A 12,838-nucleotide genomic window follows, 5' to 3' on the forward strand; every position below is an offset into this window, starting at 1 on the left:
GTTCCCATGTGGGATGCTGGTAGTGCTGCCTGGAACACGCTGATGTCAGCAGCTGCTGAGATCCTTGCACATTTGTGTTTGGGTCCCCTCATGTAAACCAAACCCCACAGCTGAAGAGGGGGAGAAGGGTAGGGGAAAGAAGAGGTGATACCCACACCAGTGGCAATCCTTTTCCATGCAATCCAGCACAGCAGCACTGGTTGGGGTGGCATGGCCCATGTTATGGCCCACGGGTGTAACAGCCAAGGTTGCAGGTAGGATGCTCTGAGCAATAGGCTGGGGTCCTAAAGGCGTTGTGCAAGAGCCAGAGTGGTATTTTCATCCTGGATTAAAGTCTTTGGGGAAGTTTTAGCAGATGATTTGAAAGTCTTTGGGAAAGGCAGGAGTCACAGGAAAATAACACAGATTTTTGAGTAAGTGCTAAAAAACCTGTTTTAGTCTAATGACAACTAAAAGCTGTGATTTTTTTCCCCTCACAATTTAGTTTCTCTGAACATGGTTTTGTCCACTTTTTTGTTTTGCAACAACACTTCTAGGCATGTTGTTTCTAAGATTAATGAGTTTTACTAAGGAGATGTTGGCATTGAGGTCCTATTTTGGCAGCTCTCCTAAAGAAGAAATTTGTTTCCTTCCATTCCCATTAACATTGTGCTACTACCACTCTGTACACAGTCACAGTATTTCATGACAGTCATCAAGATGCTCCTTTTCTTGGCAATGTCTTCTGTTTCTTTTCTGTTTTGCCTAAAAATACATGCTTAGAATAAACCACAATTTGCAAAAAAACCATCTTGTCAGGTTATCATCTTTATGTAAGCAGAGTCATATAAATCTATCACGTTTGTCTTTTGCAGCAGTTTCTGCCTCGAGCTGCTATATGGGACTATTGGTGTGTGCAAAGGAACTCCAAGTCTTCTTTGTTCAGGCACTTCACTCATCTAAATTTTTCTACCAGATATACCCCAACCACGACCCCATATCACTGTCTGGTTGTTTTCCCTTCATTCTGACACCTGCCACAGCAAATGTCAGCTCACCAGGGAGTGTTGCCCTTTGCTGACACTTGAATATCTCAAGGAAAGGAGGGCTTCTGATCTGTAAAGGAAATGGCTTCTCAGAGTTACCATCTGCATGCTCCTGCTTCACCTCCTTCTTTATTTTCAAGCTCAGCTATTGGTGGGTTCTCTGACAATAATGTATTCAGATTTCCAAGGCTTCTCAATGTGCTGTCAGGTTGGCTCTGGTGGCTGCCATGTTCCTGTGGGTCAGTATGGCAGAGGCACAGGTCTGTCAGGGCTTACACTTCCTCAGGGTTTGGGTGGTATTGGACATGGTTGTGTGATCATGCACTGGGCTCCATTAGGAAGAGCTGTGCACTTCCTGATGGTGGAGGGAGGTGATCCTTTTTCACTGCTTGGCACTGAGGACATCAAATCTGAAGTGCTGGGTCCAGTCCTGGACTCCCCAGTGCTCAAGCAATACAATTTTAAGTGAGTCAGTCCAGTGAAGAGCCACAAATATGACTGAGAAACTGGAACATCTTTCATTAGAAGGCAGGATAAGAGACCTGGGGTGGTTCAGCCTGGAGGAGAGAATGTTGGGGGGGGTGGGGGCTTGTTACCAACATGGTTTCTTTTTTTTAAGATGGAGAGAAAAGCGCACGAACTATTCAAGAAATGTGCACATCATGGATTCATACAGTGTCATCATGATGCTTGATTCTCTATTCTTTTCCTAATAATTGCTGTCCTTTTATTTGTCCTTTCAGCCAGCCCTTGCTATCATTCATTTTTTCAAAGAGCTATTCACAGTGAGTCTTGTATCTTTATCAGAGGATGTAATAACTAAGGTTAAGCCCACTTTTGGGAGTGTTTGGTTGAAATTCTTTTCTTCATTCCTATTTTACATTTATCATGTTGGGTTTCATCTGCTATGGTCCAGTCACAGCAGTGTGAGTCACTTCTGCAACTATTCCCATGTTTTGCTGATATTGAATACCCTGAACAATGTTAAAACCCCATCAATCATTGCCACATCACTGTTCTGCTCCTTTTTAAAAACATTTAGGGTGACATGGAATAAATTTGAGTCCTCTGAATCTGTCCTCTCAGTGTAAAAGTTGACCATTTATTTTCTGCTCTTGCTTCCTACTTTTTCCTGTTACCAATTTTATTTTACCTCAGTTCTCTGGAGCTGGCCTGGTGTATAGGAAGTATGGAAAATAAACATACATAATCATGAAGTCTCATAAGATGCTGGAGCATGTTTTATTGGACCTGCTGTTCCAAAATATCTCAGCATTAGGATCTGTGGCTTTGTATACTTGTGAGCTAATATTTTGGAACATAAAAATGTACAATTATTGTTCAGCATGATGAAAATATATCCTTTAGTTTCTCCTTTGATAGAGAACAGACATTTTTATTTGATAGTTCTGCTTTTATTTTGTTAGAATTAACAGTTTTACTTTCTCTGAAAATAGTGGATAAAATTCACTGTTCGGCATCTTTTATGTCTAACATGTAGAAAAAAATCCTTGAATATCCCGAAGTGTGGCATATTCTTCTTCTGTGGTAGTAGCTCATTTGATTTTTTACTTTAAATTATTGCTGTTATTGGTCATATTTTCTATGTATGTGTGAGCATGCATATCTTAACATGGATTTTCACAACTTTTCTAACTAGATTAAGTTTTTATGTATTTTAGATTTCTTTCATAGTTGTATATATCTCTTCATAGAAACTCTGAAAATGTTTCTAATGTATATTCTTATTAAACTACCTTAAAATTTGAGGTTTAGTGCTTGGGTGTTGTAAAATTCCCTCCTTAATAGTCCATGTGAAAATGGAGTTCATTGCTTTGAACTTGAGTCTGTTTACATACACTGTATAATTATTTAGACCTTCCCACTTTTAAAATGTGTTAATTTAATTGCAGTTTAGACTTCTGAATAGGATGCATCATGGTCTTAGCCAGAATTAAATACATTTGCTTTTACCCTTATGATGGCATAGAAAGACAACACTTTAGTTCTGATAACATGCTATAATATCTTTATCACTGTCCTTAGATTAAACAAAAAAAAAAAATTATTAAGATAGCGTGAAAGAGGGTATCAACTGTCCCTTTTAGAGAAAATGCTTGCTGTGATGATCTGGAATTCTTGCAGCAATTCTAGGTTTCTGACCTTAATATTTAACACAGTAAAACACAGGAGAGAAAGATAACAAGGATGAACAATGAATTCACTATCTCTGATGGTTTTCACTTGTCCCATCACTCTAAAAAACAAAGACATGGCTTTTTGTCATCTGGTCCAGTTAAGGGTGAAATCACTGCCAGCAGATGCCATTGTTGGGCTACATGGTGCTTTATGAAGTTGTCTTTCTGCTCACAGGGATTTAGCAGTGGTGCAGCAGAACAAATCTGTCTTCTTGACTGCTTGGACTATAATGTGGCTGAAACAAGGGTGGAAAGATACAGTAGAAAGATGAGAATTAAGTGAGGAAAGGAATGATGGTAAAAACAAGGTGTGAGAAGAGAAATGAAATTCTTTCCTTTCTGAGTGTGTTCAGGAATAATCTCAAATCTACTAGAGATGAAGGTAGCTCAGACTCCTGTTTTTGTAGCAGGAAGGACCAAAAATTGTTATTAATCGGTGGGTCATTGCTGATGTTCCTTGGGTCACTCCTTCAAAATCTCATGTCTCTCTTACTAATATCATGCAGTGAAAGAAAATGTTCTGTGGCCAATCACACAGTAGACAGCATGGAATCAGTTGGTATCTTGATTATTTCAAATATGAATTTTCCTTCGTTTCCAGGAGTCTTTCATCTTACTATCACATTAATATGTGACTTTAGGAACACATTTGTAGGTCTCTTATTGTAAAATTATTTTTAAATGTCCATTTTAGTGCAATCAACTTGCTTTTATTCTGTCCCATTTTGCTAATGGTTGTTAATTTTTTGGCAGAGGCTGTAATGACTGTTTCCTGATGACATTTAAACCCAGACCTGTGCACAAAAGAAAGGGATTAGTACTTTGAGAGTTCTCTATGATCAAGAACAAGGCATGATTTACAGACTTGTTTACTACTTCTATGACAATTATTGGAAAATAAAACTTTATGTTTGGTAAAAACAGTGAAGTAGTAATTTATTTTGGAAATGATTTTGTGGAGTATATCACAAACAAATCTTCCTTGTTGACTTTATTCTTGAGGCTTATGACATACCAGACGCTTTGGAACCATTATTTTTATACAAATTAATATTCAGCTTTTTTTGTGTTTTATCCTGTTGTTGCTCAAAACTCAACTTTCTTCTTCCAGTTCCCTTCTAACTAGGGAATGGTTCTACAATGCTTTCTATTCATAGTCTCGCTGGGCTTTCAGTTCTTTTTCTGAATTGTCTTGCTTTATTTTAAAGTCAGGGACGGTACTGTGTCATACCTGCTTTATCTTTTTCTTTTCCTCTGAAGCACTTTTGACTCTTAGCACCAGAACAAAGAACATCCTGCAGGATAAGGCCAGGGTCCATCTAGCACAGTAGTGTGTCTCCAGGAATTGCAAGAGAAGCTGCTACTGAAAGGCAGCATGCCAGACTGATCACTTTGTGTGGTCAGTTTCCTTCATACCTTGCCCAGCTTCCACATGTTAGTGACATCAGAGGGTGCATTTCCCTGCCCAGTTTTTTTATTGTTGGTTTATGGATAAGGTGTCCATGAATTGGTTTAATATCTTTTTGATCCTGATAGTGTAAGTTCAAGAAGGTCACTATCTGCTAATTTCACCTTTTTTCAACCAACCTTCTAGTTCCATTGAGTGCCCTTTCTTCTGATGTTTCAGGGTTTAGTGAACATTTTCACCTTCACTTACCCAATGCTTTCATAATTTTAGCCTTTTTATAGATGACTCAGAATAGAAGCTGATTTTTGTACTCTGAATTTTTTTGTTTTATGTGGGTAGCTTGTTTTATTCTTTGAACATTGCCCAGGTAGAAATTTGGGGGCTGGACTTCAGAATTACAATAGCAAAGAACGTTACATATTTGCAACCTTTACACTGCCAACACAAATATTTTAATCTATAGTTTATAGCTTGTATAAATACCCTTCTGATGCCATAAAACATACATTGTATTAAACATAGTATTTGTAACTAGTTTTTAAGATTAGTAGGTCTTACCAAATGTTACGAAATCTAGCTATTTCTTTAGAAAAGCTAGGGCATCTTCTATGCAATTAGGTATACAGATAACATTTGAAATCAGTGGCTGGAATCTAAACATCTTTCCAAGGGAAAATTCTTCAATTAGGTGATGATTTTTGCTCCTTTTACCCAGTGATGTGGAAGCTGACCTTGAAAAACCTCTGAAAGTGATCCTGTAGTGGGCTGGCTACTTAGTTTGAGTTTTTGTAGTCTTATCAGTTTAATTATGGTTATACAGTGAAAAGCCAGCACCGTTGCAGTTATCCCAAAGAAATAGAGATATTTCATTAGCTGTAGCCTCACTGCTGCTGGCTGTGTCCAAAGAAGTGCTTTTCCCTAATTCATGCTGAAATGGTACATTTAAATTTGCAGGCCAGCTTCAGTGCCAAGGTATCATGCTCCTCAGGGGAAAATTCTGGTCAGAGTAACATTAGCTTCAGTGAATTTTACACATGCCAAGCCTGTTATGATTAACCATCTTAACACAGTGTTAAAAAGGCTGTCTAGGTGGGAAATAGTGAATCATTGTTGGAACATAATTTGTATAAAATGAATGATTAGTATCTTTTTTACAGTTGTTCTCAGTGCCAAAGCAACATCCCCTGTGATACCCTGTGTGCCAGGAAAGACAATTTTAATTTGTAAAATATGTTAAAATTTCTACTCCACGTATTTTTTACAGTTAAGACAACCCCACTGAGGAGTAGAAACTGGTGACACATGGGAGACAAGGTGTTTCAGAACAGATTGTGTCCACAAAAACCAGCTAGGATTCATGGCTTGGGTCCACTGTAGTTTGTGCCATCAATCCAAACTAGTGGCATTTCCAGTAGCAATGTCTGCATAGCACCAAATATTATCAGCCTCATACCAGTTCTCCCAGCTGACAGTCAACAGAACAGACTAAAGGCTGTCGTAGCCAATGTACATCTAGAGGTGCTGGGACAAAATGCCAACATGAAAAATGCTCAGAATGAGTTTAACTTAAAGAAGGATCTACTTCTCTGTCTTGTGCAGCCTGAATCTTTCCATTCTGAATGCTGAAGATTTTTAGTCATAGTTGTATTGCGTTCTGTGACAAGAATGAGATTTTGAAAGGGTTCATGATCATCATATCTCACACCATGGTGTCATTTTACCATTTTGTGTCCAGCTCGCTCCAGTGGCATCACTGCAGTAATCTGTATGTGAACTTTTGCTGCCCTTCTGAAAGCAGCTGCACAAAATCTGCAGGAAAATCATCTGTTACCTGCCCATCCAGGCAGCTACACTACTGCAGTGCGCCGTCCTTTAAATCTGTGGAAAGGAACTGCTTACATAGTAGATGACAATCTGGCCCTGCTGAGGTATGGGGGAAAAAATACAGAGACCAGCAAACCCACTCAGATTTTGCTAAGCTCTGACAGTCAAGAATCATGGTCCAGAGTCCTGGACAACCCTCAATCAAAGCAGGAAAGCCACATGCTTGTGTGTAAGATGTTGCACCAGTGTTAACCAAAAGTGAATGCTACATGCTGTGATGCACACCATCACTGCTCAAGCACTCCCATCTCCAAGGTATGGATAACATAAACTCATAGGGAAAGTATCTGAGAATTAAATTCCTAAAGCAATGTAAGTTCAGATCAGGACAAAAAGCATGTTTCAGCTAGGCAGGCGTAGTGATGACCCACATGAAAGACTGCTTCCAACATAGCAGCCTTGTGATTGCGGCACAGTTTGGTGGCACAGGCTACTTTTAATAGTGTCAAAAATAGTGCACTGTAAATGAATGCTGTGATTACTGACAGAAACACACACCAAGTGCAGGCATGCTGTGATCATTGGCATTAGCAAGTCTTGCAGTGAGGTAGAGGGGTCTTTCGGAGCTTGGCATCACTGCTTGTTAACGTTGTTATCAGCAATATTCTGCCAGTTCTTACAGATGATAATGGAAAGGGCCATGGATGGTAAAGGGCCATTGACCATTCTGCAGACTCTGATTCAGACCAAGAAGTCTGTTCCTCTTTCTACCTGCTCAAAAGCCTCTGTGTGTTAACTTCTACAATATTAAACTTAAATACACTGGCATTTTGAAATATGTTGAAATGTCCCAAGTCTTACATACTATGTATGTCTGCGATCAAGATGAAGGGTAGAAGCATCTTATTTGAGAAAAGATGGGGAAAACACTCTTAAGCCATTGTGAAATGAAAAAGCAACCTCTGTGATAAAAGGATATCTCTTAGGTCATTAGATTACTACTAGAAATAGGGGAAAAGCAGTTTGACAGACAATTAAAGAGCTATTGATAAGTGCCATTTCATATATATATTTTGGAGGAGAATTTCTGCCTTAACATGTCTGATAGATGTCCTGCTTTGCAACAGCATTCTCATATCAACTTTCAAAACTGCAAATATATGCAAATATAAGAATTGACAGGTCAATTTTTTAAAATCAAGTGCTCTTTGACACAGTTCTTCTGCAACCCAGCCTATTTGAATATGTAATGTCAAGGGGGCTGCACCTCTTAAAAGTGTTCTCTGTTTGTAGTTGTTGAATGTTGAAATTATCCATTTATTTTGACCAAGGAAAGCAGTGAGGTAATTTATAAAACAGTTGTTTACAGATGTACAAGGAATTCGGAGCTGATACACCTGATATCACTAGAAGCATTGCAAAATGTCAAAATGTTGCTCACGTGCTTAGTAGTCTGTTTTATGTCAAAGTTGAAAAGCAACAGCATCATACTCTGTCCTACATCCACTTATAAGTCTGGAAGAGTACTTAGCATGGACCACACAAATGGAGTGGATCCTTGGTTTGGCTATAAAGTCAGATATCAAAAAATATGCAAGTTATATCTTTTTGAGACAAACCAGTTAAAGAAGAATGATTTTTGATTTTTTATTTTCTAATAATAAAATTTTCACACATATGTGAATACCACATAGGCAATGAGAAAGTTAAACTTGGAAATAACAAAATCTTGTTTACCTGAAAAATCACGGAGAATGGGGCTGTTTGAAATCCTTCTTCCAGGACTTAGGTCTGGGATTCTTCTTCAAACTATTTTTTAATAATAAAATCACAAAATGGTTTGGGTTGGAGGAAACTTAAAGATCACTTCCCACTCCTCTGCCAGGGGAAGGGCAACCTTCTCCCAGATGAGGTTTCTCAGGGCCTCATCCAGCCTGCCCTTTAACTGGAAACATTTTAAGCAACTGGCCTTACAGGCTAGAAGGATATTTTGCCTTTGGCATCTGTTTATCTTACACCTGTATTAGAGGACCTTTTACATCCCTTGTTGCTGCCCTACTCATTATTTGGGTTTTCCCCTACACTGATGCCTGTTTTCATGACAGAAGATGTAATTGCTTTAACAGGATTTGTTGTCAGCAAAATCACATTTGCTGTTACCTATGCTTTTATTAACTTTTGGGACTCTTAATTATGACATGCATTATTATTATCTGCTACTTCTATGGGAATTTAAGTGAAGCTGATGAGCTTAACCCGCTTTCCCAGCCTTTCAAAAACACGTTCTGTGTTTCTCTTTTCTAGCCTGCCAGACCTTTCTACACCTTTTCCAAGTTTTAAGACTCCCAGTTGGTTCTGTCAGTATCATAATTGATTTTTCCTCAGCCTGGACAGTTTTAAAACATCATACTGGCATAGCCTTTCTCTTACTAGACCAACTTTGTACACCCTTTTCTTTGCTGTTGGTTTTACTAACATCTGATCACTGTGAAAACTTTTAGGGAGGACTGAAAGCAACCAGATATCAAACACTTTTTTTTTCTTGTGATATCTGTTGGTAGATTGGAAGAGTGGAGAAGCAAAGCTTTGCTTTGCCTTTTTCTTGCTGTATTTTCTTGTTATCCCTCATTTCCTTTGTAGTTCTCTTTCATTTCATGCCTTTGAACTATGTGACTTTTGAGTATATGGGAGAGGTGGCAGCATTGAAAAGGGTATGAGAGATCAGGAAGAAGCTGGATTGATCTTAATGGAGGGAGTGGAGAGAGATGGATGGATAACAGGAGTGGACATCTTCTCCATCTGGTTCTGTCCCCATGATGGAAAAGAATGCCTCCACTGTCCTACAGGGCACATACCTTAGACTTCAGTTTTGACTATGGAGTTGTCACATGCAGGTGTGAAGAATGCAGACTGACACAAATTGCTCTTGCTCATACCTGCCTGGGAGCTCTCTGTGTTCTGTACTGTGTGTGTGCAACTGCTGGATGGTGAATAGGCTTGCAACTCAAACTGGTGGAAACCCTTCCATGGAGATATAATCACGTACCAGCTGGCACGTTTTCAGAGTTGCCTACTTAATTATGTGTGCAAAACATGTGTCCCAAATCTAGTTACATTTTCTCAAATGTGTGGTGGGGTTTGGAGCATAAGCACAGCATCCATTATATATTTTCCTATGTATAGCAAAGAAATCCCTTTTGCTGTTATGAGTTGGGCTGTACATTTGTTCCATAAGGTCATTTGGGACACTATTACCCTTTAAAAGAAGCTGACAGGAGATTCTGCATACGGACTGTGATGTTCTGAAGCTGTTTTTCATGACTAAATAAATATATTACCTTAAAATGTAGTGATTTTATGGAATTTGACATAGGTCATGTAGATACTCATGAAATATCATCTTGTTAAATCAAATTTCTTGGCTCAACTTGAGCTTTTTTTTTTTTTTGCATAATGTCATGTATATTATACTGTGAATTTTTAGTTCATCAGGATGTACAAAATCTTTCTGTATTGAAATTAAGGCTCTGTGAGGAGTTTAGCAGATTGTTTTGTAATGCAGGTCATAATCAGAATTCACTAGTCCTGGGATAACTCTTTACTTGTAAATAGAGTATTAATAAAAATTCGAAAATATAAATTTGGAGTCAAATTTGAAAAGTTTGGAGTATTCTGTAGGTCTGAAACCATGATTTAGTATCTTGGAACCACACTTCTTAAGTGTAATAGAATGTAATTTTTCCAACACTCTTAAAAATTAATTCTTCCTTAATCCTATTTTCAGTCTTTAGCAATGACTTTCCCATGAAAAACTGGTGTGTAACTTTATGCTGAAGCCAGTTCACAATTAAATGCTATTTATTAAAATCTTATTCCAAAGTGAATTTGACATGCTTCCTTTTTTTTTTTGTCTTGGTGTCTTGCCCAGGTATCGTTTTTCTTGTTCATCATTTTCGTGGTGTACACCATGCTGCCCTTCAACATGAGGGATGCCATAGTTGCCAGCGTGGTGACCTCTGCGTCCCACACGATCGTGCTGAGCGTCTGTCTGTCAGGTACAGCCGTTGTGAAGGAGCACTTGGTCTGGCAGGTAGGTGCTCTCTGCAGTTAATGATTACCTGTGCATTGAGTCGCCTGGTCCATGAGCCAGGAGTGCCTTGGTGGGTGCTTGGGAGTACAAACTTACTTCTGTCTTGATTTCTGAATTGCTAATTCATGGATAATACACTTTGTCATAATGAGGGTGTCATTAGTGTTATGTCTTCCTGAATTACACATGAAAGTGGTAGAATCTACAGCCATGTAGCACTTACCAATGTGGAAACTTAAATTGCTTGAAAAAATATGTGATGCAGCTGTACTATGGTAGGTGCCCTACCCCTCTGGTTTGTAAAGAATGTTGTTCATCTCCTTACCTCATTAAGGCCTTGCTTCCAACACCAAGGATTTTTCCAAGTAGCAAAATGTTATCTTTGACATTGTTCCTTTGAATATGCTCAAGTCAGCAAGGTTAAATTTCTGCTGTGAAGACATTGTACTCTACAAGTCTGCTCTAGGTCTTGTCCTCCTTCTGTAGTTCTCAGCCATTTATAGGAATTTTACTGCCTTATCCTGATTGGTCCCAATGATTGAATGAGTCTGGCTGGCTCCAGACTCCATGACATTTTGGGAACCTGTCTGTGTTTGCAGTTGTGTCTTAGATTGTAACTCAACTCTGATAATCTACCACATGACATCCTGCAGATTAATAATTTGTAAAAATCCAAATATTAGGAGTTGTTTCTCTTTACTCTTTTACAGAAGATATTTAAATGGTGAATTATTACAGTTTTAGTTGTAGTGCTGTGATGATCCCAGCAGACATTGATAGAAATGTGTATTTTTTAAGGAAAACATAGGATTTCATTCTGAAAAACAAAGACATGTTTGGTTTTTTAGTATAGTTATGCCATGTTAAGGAAAGAGATTTATTTTAACTTGTGCATCAAAATGATACTGAATCTTTAAAGTAAACACATTTTTATAAACATACTAATAGAACAAGAAAGACAGACGTTATACTATTTATTATGAGTAGCATTAAGAACAAAGCAAATAATAGTTTTGACTTACCTTTTGAGATACTTATGGCTTACTTTGAGAAACACTATGCCTCAAAGTGATTTTACACAAATGTCCTGCCTTGTGATTTGTTTTTCAGGAAAATACATTTTATTTCCAGTTATGGCTTCAGGAATGTGTTCTATGGAATACTGAAATTGAAGTTTGGTGAACAACATGTGTTATGAGATGTAACTCTCTGTAGAATTTTTAAATTATGAGCAAGCAATTATTGCTTTTCTCTTCCTGATTTGGATTAGTTGAGTGTCTTGTTGTGAAGGTTGTGAAGTTGTGCTGTATATTAAGCAAGAACTGTGGTCATCTGCAGTTAATATAGTATTTAAATAATTCAGTAATACAGTTATTAGTATTTGTAGTGGAAAAAATCAGGGAGAATATTACCCTTCAGTTTTTTGTTAACCTATGGCTTTTATTCTGGGCATCAATACACTGCTAAAGCAGTATTGATGTTTGCCACTCCTCTAAAATTGTTTTGGGTTAAAGTTGCCGTTTGCAAAAAATATTTGTTTTTCTTGCCTCTCTAGACCATTAACATTTGGTATATTGAAAAGAATACTTTCAGAAGATGATGTATTTTTAGACACATCACCTCTTCAGAATCAAAACAAATGAATCATAGTCTGTGAGGCAACACTATTGTCTTTCATCTCTTCTTTAACTTCCTGTTTAATTCAGAAAGAGTGGCAGTCTTTCCACTGTTTGTAAATGTGTTAAGAATGTTTAGTTTCTGTGTTGTTCCTAGTTTTCTATTCTATCTTTGTAAAATATGCTGTTATGAATAGCTTGGCAGTTATTGGAGGTACTGAGTGCACTGCATTCTTGTGAATTTGTGGGAAGAACTGAATGATGCTCCCTAATTCCATTTCATTTGCCCTGTGTACATTTTTAGATTACTATTGTTTATACTTTGGAGTGTAAGCAAAAAATGTCTGTTTTGAAAATCAAGAGGACAAATAAGGGCTTAGGCTAGAGATACTGATGGCACTAAAAAGAGAAATACCATTTGTCAATGATGTACCTTAAGTTCATATAGGATATTATAGTATATATATCTCGTATATATATATTGTATCTTGTATATATATTTATATCTTGTATATGTAACAAGCATCCTTCAGTAGAGAATACCTGCGTCTCCCTTATAATTGCTTCCTATGTTTTGAGACTTCCATTGTATCTTCTCTGAGCTTTCTCTTGGCTGAACAACCGTTCTTTCGATCTTCTTATGTCAGGTTCTCCTGCCTTGTAATATGTTTGATAGG

At 37.8% G+C, this 12,838-nt stretch overlaps 1 protein-coding gene across 1 annotated transcript in view; it reads left to right on the forward strand.

Annotated features, from left to right (window-relative positions):
• ADCY2 (adenylate cyclase 2) overlaps window positions 1–12,838 on the forward strand; it is a 203,498-nt gene that overhangs the window by 53,378 nt on the left and 137,282 nt on the right. Inside the window, exon 3 of the mRNA XM_054284675.1 lies at window positions 10,384–10,545. Within this exon, the coding sequence (XP_054140650.1) occupies window positions 10,384–10,545 (162 nt within the window). The remainder of the gene's footprint in view (window positions 1–10,383; window positions 10,546–12,838) is intronic.

Source organism: Melozone crissalis, unplaced genomic scaffold (genome assembly GCF_028551555.1).
Source record: "Melozone crissalis strain CALT ecotype California unplaced genomic scaffold, PUWL_Pcris_2 ptg000042l_1, whole genome shotgun sequence".
NCBI classification, from domain to species: Eukaryota; Metazoa; Chordata; class Aves; order Passeriformes; family Passerellidae; genus Melozone; species Melozone crissalis.